General features: G+C 66.8%; 5 protein-coding genes across 6 annotated transcripts; 2 read left to right on the top strand and 3 right to left on the bottom strand.

Annotated features, from left to right (window-relative positions):
- Positions 1-65: 65 nt before the first annotated feature.
- On the bottom strand, positions 66-1,655 carry NIP7 (nucleolar pre-rRNA processing protein NIP7). The gene is made up of 5 exons (XM_054640852.2): positions 1,503-1,655; positions 1,136-1,222; positions 884-1,022; positions 500-640; positions 66-422 (listed from the first exon to the last, which is right to left on the bottom strand). Exons 1-5 carry the CDS (start codon positions 1,556-1,558, stop codon positions 303-305), a joined length of 543 nt encoding a protein of 180 aa, XP_054496827.1. The 5' UTR covers positions 1,559-1,655; the 3' UTR covers positions 66-302.
- On the top strand, positions 1,656-5,622 carry COG8 (component of oligomeric golgi complex 8). Of its 2 annotated transcripts, none has more exons than XM_077184953.1 (5): positions 1,656-1,997; positions 2,179-2,386; positions 2,504-3,322; positions 3,990-4,158; positions 5,389-5,622. In XM_077184953.1, the coding sequence occupies exons 1-5, from the start codon at positions 1,681-1,683 to the stop codon at positions 5,544-5,546; spliced, it is 1,671 nt and encodes a 556-aa protein (XP_077041068.1). In that variant the 5' UTR covers positions 1,656-1,680; the 3' UTR covers positions 5,547-5,622. The 2 variants fall into 2 exon arrangements, with proteins under 2 accessions (XP_077041068.1, XP_054497015.2); XM_054641040.2 differs by lacking the exon at positions 5,389-5,622 and adding an exon at positions 4,306-4,532.
- Positions 4,614-5,622, top strand: PDF (peptide deformylase, mitochondrial). Its single transcript, XM_077184954.1, has one exon. It carries the CDS (start codon positions 4,614-4,616, stop codon positions 5,229-5,231), a length of 618 nt encoding a protein of 205 aa, XP_077041069.1. The 3' UTR covers positions 5,232-5,622.
- A 465-nt stretch (positions 5,623-6,087) lies between these two features.
- VPS4A (vacuolar protein sorting 4 homolog A) lies at positions 6,088-9,834 on the bottom strand. Its single transcript, XM_054640508.2, has 11 exons — positions 9,670-9,834; positions 9,242-9,353; positions 9,019-9,166; positions 8,845-8,906; positions 8,472-8,591; positions 8,225-8,381; positions 7,411-7,559; positions 7,225-7,306; positions 6,932-7,151; positions 6,709-6,849; positions 6,088-6,472 (listed from the first exon to the last, which is right to left on the bottom strand). Exons 1-11 carry the CDS (start codon positions 9,688-9,690, stop codon positions 6,371-6,373), a joined length of 1,314 nt encoding a protein of 437 aa, XP_054496483.1. The 5' UTR covers positions 9,691-9,834; the 3' UTR covers positions 6,088-6,370.
- A 909-nt stretch (positions 9,835-10,743) lies between these two features.
- SNTB2 (syntrophin beta 2) lies at positions 10,744-17,666 on the bottom strand. The gene is given in 8 exon segments (XM_054640678.2): positions 10,744-11,735; positions 11,920-12,101; positions 12,200-12,396; positions 12,506-12,648; positions 13,143-13,353; positions 13,738-13,948; positions 17,146-17,633; positions 17,635-17,666. Coding segments are annotated over 8 exon segments (1,557 nt in total). The 3' UTR covers positions 10,744-11,642.
- Positions 17,667-17,709: the final 43 nt, after the last annotated feature.

Here is a 17,709-nt window from a genome sequence, read left to right as displayed (position 1 = left end):
GTGTCACATTCCCCACAGGAGGAGCGAGGACTGACTCCCCCTGGACCTCAACACCAGACAACAGGCACTGAAAAAAGGATCAGGCTTTATGTGACAGGGCTGGGGCCAGGGCCCGTCCTGCTATGGTGGCAGCATAGCATAGCATAGCCCCTGAGGGCTCTGGGGCTTTGTGCTGGCAGCTCCCCACACTTCCCTCCCATTCTGGGTGGGCTTCCCATACCCACGGTCCAGGACAAAGTCCATGCCAGCCCGGAGCACTCACAGACAGAGTACGAGGGTCCCTGGGGGTCCCCAAGGGTCCCTCACGTCAGCGTGTCCTCATTCCGCACGTACTCCCCAACGTCAGCTTGGTGGAACACCACGATGGCCAGGGGGTCAACCTTGCGGCACTCCTGCGTGGACTTGGCGGCCACCCCAAAACCCTGGGGGTGAAGGGGACATGAGGGAGGGTCTCCCATCCCCTATCCCTCCTCAGCCCCGGCAGGGCCCAGGTGCTCACCAGTGGGACGTCGGCCATGGAGTACACCACCACACCCTGGTACTGCGCCGTGCTCTCCGTGATGCGGCCCAGCCCCGACTTCAGCACGTGGTTCCCGTAGAGGAAGGACTGCTCGGAGCCCGGCTTCACCCACACCTTGTACTGCGGAGAGGGGCAGGGCTGTGAGGGACCACAGGGTGGGCAAGAGCCGGTCGGGGCTGTGAGGGCCATGGGGCTGCTTGGGGCTGTGAGGGGCTGCTCGGGCCATGGGACTGTGAGGGGCTGTGAGGGGCTGCTCGGGCCATGGGACTGTGAGGGGCTGTGAGGGGCCGCAGGATGGGAAAGGGCCGCTTGGGGCTGTGAGGGCCATGGGGCTGTGAGGGGCCGCTCCAGGCCGGGACCCACCTTGGCGTAGGGCGCGAGGAAGTCCAGGGCCGTGACGCTCAGCCGGAACTTCTGGGACTTGGTGAACTTCCCGAAGCAGGTGCCCGGCGCCACCAGGCTCTCCCGGGGCACGCTGGCTGCCAGCTTCAGCAGCTTCTCACTGCGGGAGTGGGGCAGTGCTGGGCTCGGCCAGGCATCACCCCGAGCGGGGCAGTGCTGGGCACGGCCGGGCCGCACCGGCACCGCCCGCTCCCCGCCCCGCCCGGCACTCACCTCAGGTAGTACACGCGGTCCCGGTGCAGGCGGAAGCAGTAGGTGCCATCGGGCCGGTCCACCAGCAGCTGGATGTTCTCCCCGATGCTGCAGGACAGACCCGTGAGCCCGGCCCGGCCCGGGCCCTCCTGCCGCGGGACCGCCGGGGCCCGGCCTCCCGCTCCGCCGCCCGATCCCCGGTGATACCACCCCCTCGGTCCCTTTGGTCTCCCCGTTCCCCGGATCCAGCCGGCCCAGCCCTCCCGGTGCCCATCCCTTCTCCATGCCCGGTCTCGCCCGATTCCCGGTGCCCATCCCTTCTCCATGCCCGGTCTCGCCCGATTCCCGGTGCCCATCCCTCCCGGTCCCCTCGGTCCCGGCCCCTCACTATTTCCCGAGCTTCTCGAACACCGCCCGCGTCTCCGCCTCCGTCAGCGGCCGCATCTCCCGCACCGCGCCGCGCACGCGAGGCCGCCGGGGCCGGAAGTGCCCGGACCGGACCCGGCGGTAGCGGAAGTGACGGACCCGGAACCGGCGGGTCCGGAGGTGACGCGGCGGCCGCGGCGATGGCGGCGGCGGCGGCGGAGGAGGCGCGGCTGCTGGCCTGGCTGCGCGGCCCGGCGGCGCCCGGCGGCCCCGAGCTCGCCGCTTATGTGTCGGAGCTGGCGGCGCTGGGGCTGGCGGAGCTGGGCCGGGAGCCGGCGCGGTTGGCGGCGGAGCGGGCGCGGGTCGGGGCCGAGACGCGCCGCCTGGCCTTCGAGCACTACCGAGCCTTCATCCGCTCCGCCGAGTGCACCGGCCGCGCCGGCCGCGGCTTCGGCGGCATCGAGAGCCGGCTCGGCAGCCTGCTGGAGCGGCTGCCCGCGCTGCAGGACGCCTGCCGGTGCGGGACGGGTACCGGGCACGAGGAGCGGCGGGCAAGGGCCGGGGATGGGCTGGGCTGGGGACCGAGAGGTGCGGAGCCCACTGAGGGTCGGGCCGGCTGGGAGCGGCCGGTGCGGGTGAGAGGGTCGGACCCACCCGCTGCAGGGAGGGCTCTCCGCTGATGCCATCCCGGCCCGCAGGACCTTCATGCGCGATGCCGAGGCCATCGCCTGCAGCCGGCGCATGAACAGCCTGACCCTGAACCGGCACACGGAGATCCTGGAGATCCTGGAGATCCCGCAGCTCATGGACACCTGTGTCCGGAACGGCTACTACGAGGAGGCGCTGGAGCTCACAGCCTACGTGCGCAGGCTGGAGAGGAAGCACAGCAGCATCCCCGTTATCCAGGTGAGCCCTGCGCTGTCTTTGCCCCGTGACTGAACCCCGTGTTATCCCACCCTGTGCTCCAGGTGACCCCCACGCTGCCCCGTGTCTGTACCTGCCTGAAGGCTCTGTGTTCCCCAGGGCATCGTGGACGAGGTGCGCCAGTCGGCGCAGCTGATGCTGAACCAGCTGATCCAGCAGCTGCGCACCAACATCCCGCTGCCCGCCTGCCTGCGTGTCATCGGCTTCCTGCGCCGCATGGACGTGCTCACCGAGGCCGAGCTGCGCGTCAAGTTCCTGCAGGCACGGGACGCCTGGCTGCGCTCCATGCAGGCCTCCATCCCCGACCACGACCCCTACGTGCACATCACCAAGACCATCGAGGCCTGCCGCGTGCACCTGTTCGACATCGTCACCCAGTACCGCGCCATCTTCTCGGATGAGGAGCCGCTGGTGCCGGCCGAGGCGGCGGCGCCGGGCGAGGGGGCCATCTTCCACAGCTGGGTGCTGCAGAAGGTCTCCGAGTTCCTGCGCACGCTGCGGCGCGACCTGGAGCGCGGCGTGGGCGGCCGGCTGGACTCGCTGCTGGGGCAGTGCATGTACTTTGGGCTGTCCTTCAGCAGGGTGGGCGTGGATTTCCGCGGGCAGCTGGCTCCCCTCTTCCAGCGCGTGGCCGCCGACGCCTTCAGCAAGGCGGTGGAGGAGGCGTTGGAGAAATTCCGGGAGGAGATGAATTCCTACACGCTGATCTCGGCTCCGGCCGCGCTGGGGGGTGGTGCAGGAGTGCCGGTGCCCACAGCCCAGCCTGGGACGCTGCAGCCCCCCATGGTGCTGCTGGACTTCCCACCCCTTGCCTGCTTCCTCAACGGGCTCCTCGTGGCCTTCAATGACCTGCGGCTCTGCTGCCCCATCGCCCTGGCACAGGATGTCACTGCCTGCCTGGACAGTGCCCTTGGTGAGGTGAGTCTGGGGATGGAGCTGGGACTTGTCCTGGGAGATCATGGGCCAGGTTTGTTCTGAAGGGTTGGGAAAGCTCTGAGATCATCCAGTCCAACCATTCCCCCTGCACTGCCAAGGCCACCCCTAACCCATGTCCTCAAGTGCCACAGCTGTTAAATCTCCCCAGGGATGGGGATTTCACCACTGCCCTGTGCCAGGGCTGGACAGTTCTCCTGAAGAAATTTTCCTAATATCCAGCTTAAACTTCCTGTGGTACAACTTGAAGCTATTTCTTCTTGTCCTGTCCCTTGTACTTTGGGAGCAGAGCCCAGCCCCACCCCGGCTGCCCCTCCTGTCAGGGAGTAGTAGAGGATGAAAACATCTCTCTCAAGCCTCTTTTTCTCCATGGTAACTCCCCCCCAGCTGCTCCTTGTGCTTCAGCTCCTTCTCCAGCTCTGTTCCCTTCCCTGGACACACTCCAGCCCCACAAAGTGTATCTTGGAGTGTCCCAGAACTGACCCCAGGATTCCAGGTGTGGCATCACTAATGCCCAGCACAGGGAGATGGGTGCTGCCCTGGGCCTGTGGCCATGCTGCTGCTGGTACAAGCCAAGTGCCATTGGCCTCCTTACCCACCTGGGTACATGACTGTCATCAGGTAACCCGTCTGCCTCTCTCTCTCTCCCCAGGTGACCAAAACCATCCTGGCCTTCCACCGTGCTGAGGAGGCGGCTTTTAGTGGGCGGGAGCAGGAGCTCTTTACCCAGTTTTGCACAGCCTTCCTGGAGGACCTGCTGCCTTACCTGAACCGCTGCCTCCAAGTGCTTTTCCCTCCAGCACAGATTGCACAGGCACTGGGTGAGATCTCAGGGTTTGGTTTTCCTTGTGGGGGGGGGGACACCCATGGCTTCCCCCTGGCACTGAGCGGGCCCTGTCCTGCTCTTGCCCTCTCCGTGGGGTCTCGTTGCCCACAGAGCCCCTGACCCCTCTCTCCCCATCCCCAAGGTGTCCCCCCCACGCAGCTGCAGCGTTTCGGCCGCCTGGGCCGCATCGACATGGCCGCTCTCAGGGAGCCGCTGGCTTTCCTCCTTCCGCCGGCACCGGGCGAGGAGGAGCCGTCCCCGGAGACCGCCTCGGACCCGGAGGGGGAACACGCGGCCGTGCCCACCGAGCCCGCGGAGAGCCCCTCCGGGGAGGCTGCGCTGCCGGGTGCCCCGGTGCCCACGGAGTAGCGGGGCTGCGGCCCCCGGTGTCCCCGCGGGAGCCGCCAGGGGGCGCTGCGGCGGGGCGGGTGCGCGCGCACGCGGTGCGCCATGGCGGTGGCGGCGGCGGCGGGACGGGCCCTGCCGGGACGGGCCCTGCCGGGGCTCCCGCTGCTCCCGGCCCGCGCCTGCGAACACGCGGCGGGCTGGGACCGGCGGGAGCGCTCCTACTGGCGGGCGCTGCGGCGCCGGGTGCTGGGCCCGCCCGTGCCGCCGTTCGCCGCCCCGGTGCAGGTGGGAGCCCCGGTGCTGCGCGGCGCCGCCGCCGCCGTGTCCCCGGAGCAGCTGGGCGGCCCCGAGCTGCGGCGGCTGGCGGCGGCGCTGGCGGCCGGGCTGCGGGGCCGGCCGTGCCTGGGGCTGAGCGCTCCGCAGCTCGGGGTGCCGCTGAGGGTCTTCGCCGCGGAGCTGCCGCCCGCCCGCTGCGCCCGGTACCCGCCGGCGCTGCGCCAAGCGCACCGCATCGAGCCCTTCCCGCTCCGCGTCCTCGTCAACCCCGCCATCCGCGTCCTCGACACCCGCCTCGTCACCGGCCCCGAGGGCTGCGCCAGCGTCCACGGCTTCTCCGCTTACGTCCCGCGGCACTGGGCCGTCCATGTCTCCGGTACGGACCGACCCGCCCTGTCCCGGGTGGGACCCCGCAGCTGCCCCTCCCTCGCACGGGTCCCTTAATTCTCTGATGGGTTCCCAGCACTCTCACAAATCTCGCCACACGCAGGTCCCCCACTCTCACACAGTCACCCTGTTCTCTCACATCTCCTCCCACTCTCACACGGGTCCCCCTTCTTTCCCCTAATCACCCCCCAACCCACGGCTACCCCGGGTGCAGGTGTGGACGAGCTGGGGGTGTCGGTGAGCTGGGAGGCGGTGGGCTGGGCTGCCCGGATCATCCAGCACGAGATGGACCACCTGGATGGGATCCTCTACATCGACCGCATGGACACCCGCACCTTCACCAACGTGGGCTGGATGGAGCTGCTGGACTGAGCCTGGGCAAAGAACCAGCGCAGCTCTGGGGGCTCCCACTCAGCTTTACTGCAGCCAATACAGACCTGTGGCCTCAGCCTGGCTCCGGCCCTTCCTGCCCACGGGTGGGCACAGGGAGGCAGCCGCGGTCCTGCCCTGGGCACTGGGAATTCCTTGTGGGTCTAGGAACAACCTGCTGCCAAGGCTGTGCAGGGGAGGGGCAAAGGGGGGATCCTTCCCTCTGGGGCTTGTTTGGGGCTCATGATCACAGTGTGGGCACAGCACAGGGGGCACCGGGATGGGGCTGAGGGGAGCCCAGGGGCTGCACAGCACGACAGGAGGTGTGGACAGGTGAATGCCATCAGCTGGTGGCTGCTCCATCCAAGCAGCCCCCTGTAGGCACAGATCCCTGTCTGGGATGGCTGGAGTGCGAGGGACCCCCACCCCCCCTGGGACAGGCAGAGGCCTTGGCTCTGGGTCATTGCATTTTGGGGGACAGGAGGTGGGTCTGGGCTGAGCCCCCTGGTGGGGGCAGAGCCTTGGGGAGTGGCTGGCCACCAGCTGAAGCACTCAGATTGTTTTTATTTTCCTATAAACAAGACAGAACCCAAAGCAGCATTAAGTTAAAAAATAAAAAAAGAGCAGGAAGAAGAGTGGAGCGCAGCCGGGGAGGGCCCCAGCTGCCCAGGCCATGCTCAGACCCACCCCGCGTAGTGTGAGCCCCGGGCCGTGTCCCCGCAGTGCAGTGGGGCAGGAGTGAGCAAACACCAGGCAGTTTGGCACCGGGGAGGGGGGCACAGCAGGGCCTGCAGCTGCCCCAACCCCACAGCCCCCGTGCCCCCCCCTCAACCTTCCTGTCCAAAGTCCTCCGTGAATTTCTTCACTTTGAGGAGATCCTCGGCATTGACGGTGGGGCGGGTGGTGGCCAGCGAGCGCAGCATGTCTGACTGCAACACAGGTGGGTGGGCACGTGGCTCAGACCAGGCAGGGGCACGGGACAGGGACCCCCATGGCAGTGAGGCACCTCTGCCCCATGGCAGCAGCACTGACCACACCCAACCCTCTTCTAGTGGGGTAAACTGGGGGTTTGTGTCCATCCCCAGGAGCCACAGCCCTGCCTGGCCCTCGGCCTGGAGGACAAGCAGAGAAGTGGCCAGGCCAAAGCCATGGAGGGGACACTTACCATGCAGACAACAGGCTCCATCAGCTTGTCACTGGGCACCTCCATCCAGGTCATCTCAGTAGCCCCAGGGTCCCCGGGCGAGCATGGCGTCAGGAGATCATCCACGATAGCACCGGGGGTGGTGCGGGAGGGGCCACGGACCTGCACAGAGCCAGCGGCACGTGGCACAGAGCTGGGGGGGGACAGCAGCCACAGTGCCCTCCCCAGGACCATCCCCACTCACCTTCTTGAAGTGTGTGGCCGACTGCACCTTGCGCACGGGCTGCATCAGGGCGTCCCTGACGATGATGCTGATGTCGGCCCCCGAGTAGCCGTCGGTCTTGCGGGCCAGCTCCTGGATGTTGGCGTCCGTCAGGGAGTGCGGGGTGTTCCCCAGGTGCAGCCGGAACATCTGCGCCCGCGCCGCCTCCTCGGGCAAGGGGATGTAGATCCTCTTCTCGAACCTGGGGGCACGAGGGGTGAGCCCCAGTTCCAGCCCTGCTGGGGGGTGCCACAGGGGCTGCATGTGGGGCTCACCTTCTCCTGATGGCCGAGTCCAGCACCCAGGGGATGTTGGTGGCACCCAGCACCAGGATCCCGTCGCTGCTGTTCCCCACACCTGCAGGCAGATGGCTCAGAACAATCTCCAGGGAATCTCTGAGTCCCCAGGTCCTCACTGCCTCATCCTGCTCCCACCCATCCCTGGCACGGGCCCCCACCCACCCTGCATCTGCACCAGGAACTCGGTCTTGATGCGCCGCGCCGCCTCGCTCTCGTTCTCGTTGCGGGAGCCACACAGCGAGTCCACCTCATCGATGAAGATGATGGAGGGCTTGTGCTGCCTCGCCAGCTCAAACAGGTTCTTCACCAGCCTGGGAACAAAGCAGGGCATGGGGTCCCCGCTCAGAGACCCTCCTCAGCAGCACCAGGGCAGCCCCACGTTCCTCCCATTCTGAGAACCCCACGCTGGCAGCAAGGGAAGTGCCACACCAGGGGCTGTGCAGCCCTTCAAGGGACTGTGCTCCCCCCTGGGACCCTGCTGAGGATTAAAGTAAATCTAATTATAGGGTATCAGGAATTAATAATGTAGAGTTAAGTTTAATTATTACTTGCTCACAGCTTGGCAGGGGTGGGCTCTCCTCAAAGCTCGCTGTAAGTGAGCTGTAAATGAATTCTGAGCATGGACAGATGGGAAACTTTCAGGTAAGAGCTGCAACTCCTGAGGGCCCCAAAGCTGCCCCAAGAAGGAGCATGAGAGCAGTTAATTAAGACAAGGAAACAGAATCCAGTTAAGTGTTAGAAGACCCCAGTTTAAAGTCACTGTTGGACTGAGAGGTCTGAAAAGATGAGGGGAAACAGGCTGTGAGGGAAGAGGCCCAGAGATTGCTTTGCTCAGATTCCCTCACTGAAGGCACCAGCTCCCAATTCCTTAATAGCCCTGTTACTGGGGTCCCCTGATGCTGGTGGCCCCTGCCCCAGCCTGGCTGGCCGGAGCACAAGGAGCCAGGCTGTGGCCATGTCCCTGCTGCCAACTTACTTCTCACTCTCCCCCAGCCACTTCGACGTCAGGTCAGAGGATGACACAGAGAAGAAGGTGGAGTTGTTGGCCTCAGTGGCCACAGCCTTGGCCAGGTAGGACTTGCCAGTGCCAGGCGGCCCAAAGAGCAGGATCCCGCGCCAGGGCGTGCGCTTCCCTGCAGCAGAGACCAGGGTCAGCCCCGTGCTGGGATCACCCACGGAGGGGTCACCTCCTGCACAGCCCCTTCCCACCACCACGGCCTCACCTGTGAACAGGTGTGGGAACTTGATGGGCAGGATCACAGCTTCCTTCAGGGCTTCCTTGGCTCCCTCCAGCCCGGCCACATCGCTCCACCGCACGTTGGGCTTCTCCATCATGATGGCACCTGTGAGGGTGTGACTCTGCTCACATGGCCCCACAGAGATGGGCACAGAGAGCAGTGAGAGTCAGAGTCCCTACCCACACCCCCAGTCCCGCCTCCCCTCAGCACAGCAGCTGTTTGGGGTGAGCAGCCCACAGGAACACATCCCTGGGCCCCAGTCCCACAGCCTGTCCCCCTCCCCACGGCCACCCCTGACAGGGCTGTCAGTGAATCCCTCCTAACCCCAGAGCCTTGAACCCATCACAGCCTCTCTCACCCATCAGCTGCTCCTGCAACTTCTTCTTCTCAGGGTTCTCGCCCTCGCTGTCACTGTCACTCCTGGGGACAGGGGATAGGGCTCAGGGGTGGGGCTGGCACTGGTGGGGCAAGGGCGGTCCTGCCAGTTCCGTGGCCAGACAGGGGATCCCTCGCCCCCCCGTCCCCCACGCACCCCTTGTTGTCATTCTGTGCTTCTCGGACAGGCCTCTTGCCGTGCCGGTCCTTGCCCCGCAGGTACTCCTTCAGCTTCTCGGCCCGGTCCAGGTACTGCACGCACTTGGCTCGGATGCTCTCCTTGGCCTTGTCGCTGTGAGCCTCATCTGCAGAGACCCGCAGGCGTCACCCGGAGCCCCCCGAGCGCCGGAGCCCCCGCGCCCCCGGCCGCTCTGTCTCACATTTGATGGCGTGCAGGAAGTACTCCACGGCGTGCTGGTACAGCCGCAGCGCCTCCTCGTAGTTCTTGGCCCTGTCCTCCTCGGTGGCTTTGGTGACCAGGTCGATGGCTTTCTGCGCGGGGGGAGCGCCGTGAGCACCGGGGCCCGCCGGGGCCCTCCCCGCCGCCAGGGGCCGGGCCGGGCCCGCCCGCACCGCGGCTCTTCCGCCGCGCCCACCTCCCTCCCCACCGCGCCGGTACCGGGGCTCAGCAGGGCAGGGCGACCTCAGCGGGGCCCAGCACCGGGGCCGGGTGAGGCCTTTCCCCGGCCGGCACGGCGCCGGGCCCCGGTGAGGCCTGTCCGCTGGGCCGAGCGGAGGCCCGGGGGAAGGGGGCGCGGTGTCGGCGCGGCCAGAGCCCCAGCCCCGTCCCGGTGCCCGCGGTCGGTACCTGCAGGGTGGACGTTGTCATCGCATCGCCCGGTGCGGCCGCTCCGGCGGCCCCGGGACGGCGGCGGCGGCGGCGGCGGCAGCGACTGCGGCTGCGCCCGGCCGCGCGCCCCCTGCCGGCGGCACCGCAATCCGCACCGAGCGGCGCCCGGTGCGCGCGGCGAGCCCCGCCCACTGAGGGGCGTGGTTTGATGAGGCCGCGCCCAAAGCTATTTATGTCTTCGTGTGGGCGTGGTTTTACTGGCCACGCCCATTAAGGCTCCGCCCCAGGGACTCGGAGTGCGCGGGAACTCCCCAAAAACACGTGAACAGGTGGGGGGGGTGTGTTCGTTCATGAGTGTTTACATGTGTTTATGTGTGTTTGTGTGTGTTCATGTGGGTTTGTGTGTGTGTTCGTGTGTCTGTGTGTGTGTTTACATGTTCATGTGTGTCTGTGTTTGTGTGTGTTCATGAGTGTTTATGTGGGTTTCTGTTCATGAGTAGGTTCTGTTCATGAGTTTATGCAGGTTTGTGTGTGTATTCATGAGTGTTCACATGTGTTTGTGTTTGTGCATGTGTATGTCTTCGTGTGTCTGTGTGCATGTTCATGAGTGTTTATGTGGGTTTGTGTTCATGAGTGTTCACATGTGTTTGTGTGTGTTTGTGTTTACACATTTATGTGTGTCTGTGTTTGTGTGCATGTTCATGAGTGTTTATGTGGGTTTCTGTTCATGAGTGTTCATGTGTCTCTGTGTGTGTTTACATCTTCACGTGTGTGTGTGTGTGTGCCCAGGTGCACACCCCTGTGTGCACGGTATTTGCACACACACTGTGCACATATGTTCGGTATTTCCCTGTGCACACACACCCCCACATACCTGTCCCACAGCTGAACTGGCCCCGATGCCCTGCTGTAAAAGTTGCCCCAGCTCCCTCAGAAATCCCCACAGAGACCCCACCCCAGAGATCCCCCCACTCCTTCCAGAGACCCCCCCCATCCCCTCCATCATCCCCAGAGACTCCCCCAGCTCCCCCAGAGACCCTCATTCCTCCCCCCATCCCCACACCAGACTCAAAATGAGACCCGGAGCCCCTGGAAAAGGCAATCTGATATAAATAGCGATTTACAAAGAATACAAAAATAGAAGGAGGGGGGCAGCACCCGAGCCAGCACCCCACAGGACCCCAGAGCCCCCCGAAGCAGAGAACCGTGCAGGAGTTTGCCCGGGGGGTGCAGGGGTCCCGGCAGGAGGGGGGAGCCTGGAGGTCCCACCTGGGCCCCCCAGCCCGCAGGGTGTGAGAGCTGCCCTCAAGGGGAGGGAAAGTACAAAAAGCGAAAAGTGCATCAATCTACATGTCCTGCCCCGGGGGAGGGACAGCCCCGCAGGGTCCCTGCAGCCCCGGGCACAGACACGGCGTTTGTTCAGCCTTTGGGAGATCCGGGGGGCACTGCTGGGGGGCATGGGGGGGAGGCCAAGCCCCAGGGACCAGGACCTGTGCCAGAGCACCCCCTCTGCACCCCTGAGTGCCCCCGGTAAGACAAACGTGTCCCCTCACCCTGAGCAGGGCGTGGAGACCCTGTCATGCAGCAATGGGGGGGTCCCACAGCCCCAGCCCTGCCCCGTGTGGGGACAATGTGACCTCTTTGGGGGAAGCCCCAAGGCAGGGGGACACGGGTTCCCCTGGAGGTGAGCTGGGGGCACGAGGGGTCCCCCAGGCAGGGGGCCCGGGCTGGCCCCGCTCCAAGGCACAGGCGGTGAGATCAGCGATGGCTTCAGCCCCGGGGGGATTAAAGCTGGTGTGAGTAACCCAACCCCCAGCACTGGGGGCCGGCAGCGCAGCTGTGGGGCAGGATGGGCTTGTCCGTCCTGCCACACTCCCGGCGGCTCTCAGGGCAGCGATCCCAGTCCCAGCAAGGCACCGATGGGGCAGGAGAGGCTGGGGGGCCCTCTGTGACCCCCAGCCGGTGGTGACAGGGCAAGGGGGCTGGGGCACCTATGCCAGCAGCCCCATGCGGGTGACTTTGGCCGAGAGGAAGGTGTGCAGCACGAAGACGATGGGCTTGGGGCAGGAGTGCAGGTCCAGCGCCTGGGGGGAGATGGAGAGTGGTGTCAGCCCCCCCACATCCCACCGGGGACTGCAGGGCTGGGGGCTCCAACCAGCCAAACCCAGTGAGTCTGGGCCGCCGGGATGCTGCAGGGATGGGGGAATCAGGGGCTCCCCTGGAGGAAGATCCCCAAACCAGGGGTCAGCCCGGCTGCCCCCTCCTCACCAGCTCGCCCTCAGGGCCCCCGAAATCCAGGTAGAGGGTCCTGATGCCGTCATCCGCAGACATCTTCAGCCGCTCGTAGGGGTAGCGGAAGAGCACGCTGGAGCCCGGCTCATCCCGGGAGATGGTGAACCCGCCCTCATAGTGGATGGAGAGCTGCACCTCCTGCCCGCCCAGTGTGCAGCCTGCGGGCACAGCCGCTGCCGTCAGTCCCGGAGGGGGCCCGGGGGCAGCCGTGGGGGCCGGGGGGCAGCCGTGGGGGGCCCAGCACCGCGGCACTCACCCACGGTCACCTCCTTGATGAGCTCGGCGGCGGCGTGGCAGCCCTGCACCAGGACGCGCGTCCAGGCCGACAGGTCGCGGTGGGTCTCCACGCGGAACACGTGCATCTCCACGCCCTGGCGAGAGCCCGTCCGCGTGGCGAACGTCAGCTCCGAGCCCAGCGCGGGCGAGCGGCGCCCGGAGCCGGAGTGCACCAGCCTGCAGGGGAAGGCATGGCCGGAGTCAGGGGTACGACGGCAGTGCTGGCACCGCGTCACCTCGTCACCCCTGCCCTGAGGCACTGCCACGGCCCCCCAGCCCAGCTCACCTGGTGGCCACCAGCGGGTAGCTGTGGCAGGGCGAGGCCCAGGCGTCCCTGGTCCAGGGCATCCCATCATACAGCAGCAGGTCCTTCTCCGTCACTGCCATCAGCACCGGCCGCCACTGCTGCCGCCCGCCGTCCAGGCGTGCCTGCCGGGCAGGGGGCACCGTGAGGGGTGCGCCACAGCCCTGGCACCCAGCCCTGAGCCCAAGGCAGTGGTTCCCCATTGCCAGGCAGCATCCACAGCACCCACAGAGATGGGCACAGAGAGCAGTGAGAGCCAGAGTCCCTACTCACATCCCCAATCCCGCCTCCCCTTGGTTTGCCATCCTGGAAACCAAGCTGGGAGCAGCCCCCAGGGGTCCTGCCCACCACACTGCCAGGCTGGCTGCAGCTCTCAGGCAGTGAATTCATGGAATAGGGAGGGTGTGATGAGGGTTTCCATCTGGAAAATGCCAGTGGGAGAAGGGGCTGAGGGCACAGGAAATGCTGCCATCACCAGGGCACAGCTGGATGGGAGAGCAGCAGAGCCAGAGCCCAGGCCAGGCTCTCTGGCTGCATCCACAGCCCCAGTGGCATCCTTGGCACATCCCATTGGCACTGCTGTCCCTGGGAGCCCCCAGGCACATCCCATCAGTGGTACCTGCTCGGCCAGCCAGGCAATGTGCTTCACCTCCCGGCCGCCGGCCGTGGGGCTGCCGGAGCCCAGCGTGGCGTTGAGCTCGGCCAGGACCTGGGGCAGCAGCGCGGTGATGTTGGCGTGCAGGGCGCTGAACCAGGCGTGGGCCGTGGCCGTGTCCCGGCAGCGCAGCACCAGCGTGTTCCGGCTGTCCGGAGAGTGCAGCTCGATCAGCCTGCAGGGGACAGGGACACGGCCCAGGCTGGGACACCAGCACTGCCTGGGCCCTGCGCTGCAAACTGGCTGCACTGCTTTGGGGCTTCTGCTGTGCATTTCCACCTGCTAGGGCTTTTAGCACTCATTTTAAGGCAGAGGGGCTGCCAGGGGGCTGGGAGGGAACATGGCATAGCCCTGGCCCTGGCCAAACCCTCTGCAGTATCCTTCCACAGCTCAGTGGGTGAAGCAGGGGGTCATGGCCTCAGCGAGGGGCAGCCCCCAGCTGTGCCCAGGGTGTCCATGGGGTGCAGGGTCCCTCACTCTGGCACTGGTGGGCAGACCCAGTCCTGTCCTGGGGTCTTTGGGGAGCAGGGTCCCCCCCACCGGCAGCCCCTGTCCTCACCTGTTCTCCAGGTCGGGCATGCTGAGGTTCCGGGCAGCAAAGCACATCTTGAGGGGGATCACCTTGCGGTCACGGGGGCCCTGGTGCTGGGGGGACCCCGAGTCCTCGCTGCCACTCAGGCTGGGGGACTGCGGGGCCGCCCCCTCCCATGGCAGGTCTGACACCAGCGATGGCTTCTTGATGTAGGGGGTCACCTCCCGCATGAACTTCACTGTGGGGAGGGGGCACAGTCAGGCCTGGGGAGGGTCCTGCACCCCACACCTCAGCCCTGTGCCCCAGGGTTGATCTGATAGGGCAATGTGACCCTCCCACACCAAGGCTTGGAGTGTCCTGGGGGCGTCCCACCCTGTCCGGGTCAGGGATGTCCCGAGTGAAGGACAGGGCTGACAGCTCATCCATCCCCGCTGCCGGCGCGGGCGTAGGAAGGGGAAGGCGCCACAGGACAATGGTGCTGGGCAGGAGGTCAGGCTGCAGCCCATCCTGGTCCCATCCCGCCCAGCCAGGGCTGTGCCCGCCAAGTTTCCAGCCCTGCCGGCGATGCTGGGCCGGCCCTGCCGCTCACGCCCCGACGGCAGCCAGAGGAGGAGGAGGAGGGTGTGCAGCCAAGACATCCCGGCTCCACGCGCCTCTCCAGGCCGGGAAGGAAGGAAGGAGGCACCAGCTCCAGCTCCTGCTCCCCCCGGAGCGTCCCAGCCCAGCACCGCCCCGCTGACAGCAGCCCTGGACCCCCGCCCGGCCCCGGCAGCCAAGGCCGAGGGAGGGACGCGCTGGGGACAGAGACGGGGCAGTGAGAGGGAAAACCAAAGCAAACAGCAAATAGGCTGCTCAGCACCGGGAAACCAGGGGTGAAAGGATCCTGGAGCCGGCACAATGCCACAGCCAGGCCCTCTGGAGGGGGAGTGACACCGATGGTGGGGCCCAGGCTGTGCTGCTGCCAATCCTTCCCTGCGGGGCTGCGAGCGGGAAGGGGGAGCAAGGAAGGGACGGCAGGGATGGAAGTGGGCAGGAGACACCGGCCCCCGCCTTCCCGCTGGCTCTGCTGAGCCACGAGGCGCTTGCCCTTGCTGTGGGCAGCACAGGAGTTAATATTAGCTGCTGCCGGCGCGCTGATCCCGGGATTACCGCCGTCCCACACCCCTAATCCCGCTCCGGGCCGGGCGGGGAGCGCCGCGGGCAGCAGCACAGCTCCCGCTGCGGGGCTGCTCGGCAGATGTTTGCCAGATGTGGGCAGCTGCCTCCAGCACGGGGAGGGAGCTCAGCACGCGGGGCTGCAGCTCACAGCGACCCTGCGGTGCAGGCACTGACCCCGGTGCAGTCAGGAGCGTGAGAGGCCAAGCTCGGCAGGAGTGTGGGTGCCCCGTGGTGACCCAGGACTGTGTGTGCTCATGGTGGGGGCAGCAGAACTGGCTCTGTTTTCAGTGGGATGCATCCATGGTGCAGGCAGGACATGGAGCACCTTATGCCAGGGGCTGGGGGCACCTGCAACCACCCCTCCTGCTTCTGTGGAGGCGGTGACCAGCACAGAGCTGCACTGCTGCCCTGGCAGGGCCAGCACCACCACCCCGGCACAGGCGCTGCCGCCCCACCCACGCTCACCACAGAGGAAGCCCAGCTGTCGCCTGCGCCCCTGGCCTGTCCCGCCGCAGGAAGGCGGCAGCTCCGGCTGCACACCGGCCTCACCGGGGCTCACCGAGCCCCTGCATGCAGCCGGCAGGGAACACCACCAGCCTCCCCAAGGCTTGTGCCCAGCCGTGCCCCTGGCAGTGCCAGGGTCCGCACCGCACCCACAGCTCCCGGCGGGGCGGAAGGGCTCCCTTCCCCCAGGGCAGCCAGCGGGGCCTGTGGGTGCCCAGGGAGGTGCTTGGCGTGGGCCCTGAGGCCAACCCAGCCCCCAGGATGGGTGACACTGACACCAGCCCCGCGGAGATGCCGTGCAGGGCTGATGGTTTCCCCTCCACCACTGGCACAGGGCCCGTGAGAAGCTCTGGCACCTGCCAGGGTGGCCACGGCTGCAGGGCTGTGAGGAGGGATGGGGCTGGATGGCACGGCCAGGTCCCCCACCAGCTCCTCTGTGGGCTCTGCTGATAGCAGCTGACCACGGGATGGTCCCACCAGAACCACTGGAGCAGCTGTGCCCAGCACAGTGAGAAGGGAAAGGAAGGGAAAGGAAGGGAAAGAAAAGGAAGAGAAAGTAAGGGAAAGGAAGGGAAGAGGCGTCTGCCACAGCACCCGTGCCCGTGGCGGAAGCGAGGGACAAACACAGCACAGGGCTGGAGCTCCTGTGGGACAGGATCAAACGGCTGGCAGCAGGAGGAAGGATGTGCTGAACCGGGCACGGGGTCCTGTGGGGACCCTCGCTGTGTTCAACAGCAGCACACGACCACAGCACCAAGCCTGACCCTGCTGCTCCACCTCGGCCCCTGTGGCACCCAGCCCTGCCCAAGCACCTCGAGCCAGCTGCACCCACACCAGGGAGCCCAGCCATGTCCCCTCATGCCACTGCAGCGTGCCAGGAGCGTGTGGCAAAGCAGCAGTGCCCATCCCTGTACCGTGCCCAACGGGCACCGTGCCCTTGGAGCAGCCTCACGCAGCGGGGGACAGACGGACATGCCAGGACACCAGGACAGTGTGTGTGGCACCACAGCACTGTGGCACAGCCCACCCTGACCTACAGCACGGGGGCTGGTGGCCTCGCCGTGCCCCATGCCACGAGCCCCGTGCTGTGCCACCGGGCTGGGCAGGTCCTGCCCGAGCTTGTCGGGCTGCTGGGAACAGGAACAGGTCGGGCAGGAGCCGGTGGCTCTGCCGGGCCAGCCCCGAGCCGGCTGTGCTGGGCACAGGGCCCGGGGACACCGAGCCTGCGGGGGCTGAGCCTCTGGGACAGGGGCAGAGCCTGGACCAACGCCCCGGGTCACAGCCCTCCCTCGGGACACTCAGCCAGCCTGGGCATTGTCACCAGGGATAGGGGACAACCTGTTCGGGGGGATGCCACAGCCAGGGGACAACAAGTCTGTCCTGGGGGACCCCAGATCTGTCTCTGAGGGACCCAAGTCTGTCCTGGAGGAACACAATCAGTGATCACAATCCTGTCCTTGTCCCCAGCTGTGAGGGGTCCCCATCCTGCCGCAGAGGGAACAGCCCGAGCAGGGGGGACACCGCAGTCCCTGTCCCCGTGCCTGGGGCCCCCCCGTGGCTTTGGGGGAACACAGAAATGTGCCAGGACTGGGGTGGGGGAGTGGCGTCCCACACCCGGAAAAGGGACCCAAAGGGGGTCCGGGAGTCCGGTGACAGCGGCAGGGAGGTGTGGTGGGAGCCGGTAACGGCGGGGGAGCACCGGGGCGGGGGACAGGAGAGCACCGGGGGCCCGCACCGGGGATTCGGGGGGAGAGGAAGGGGTTGAAGCGTTACCTTCAAGGATGACCTCCCTCCCGGCTCTCTTCAGCGCCTGCACAGCTTGATCGTGGGTGGCATCGCGGAGATCGACGCCGTTAACAGCGAGGATGGCGTCGCCTAACCGGAGCGCTCCGCTCCTTTCCGCCGCCAATCCCGGGAAGATCCGTGAGATCAGCACCGGCATCCGATTCTCCCGACCTCCCTTAATGCTGATCCCGAGCCCTCCCGCCTCCGCTTTCACCACCCGCACCCTCCTCACGCCACCGGGTGCCGCCGCCTCCGCGTTGCCGTTCACCACGCCGTTCACCACCGACGGATCGCCGGTCCCCGGTTCCGCCGTTAAGCTCAGCGTTTCCCCGGTCAGTTCCGCCGACACGCGGACCCAGCGCTCCCGCAGGAGCAGCTCCAGCAGCCCCGTTTTACAAGCCCGGGTCCACACGGCCATGCCGCCGCCGCCGCCGCCGCCGCCGCCGGTCACCGGGGAAGGGGCGTGGCCTGGCGGAGGGCGCGGTTTGCGGCCCCGCCCCCGCCCGCATGGCGCGCTGCGGTAGGCTCGGGGGCGCGGGAGGACGGGGTGGG

This window comes from Agelaius phoeniceus, chromosome 12, assembly GCF_051311805.1.
Source record: "Agelaius phoeniceus isolate bAgePho1 chromosome 12, bAgePho1.hap1, whole genome shotgun sequence".
In the NCBI taxonomy this organism is placed as follows: domain Eukaryota; kingdom Metazoa; phylum Chordata; class Aves; order Passeriformes; family Icteridae; genus Agelaius; species Agelaius phoeniceus.
This window is presented reverse-complemented; position numbering and strand designations above follow the sequence as displayed.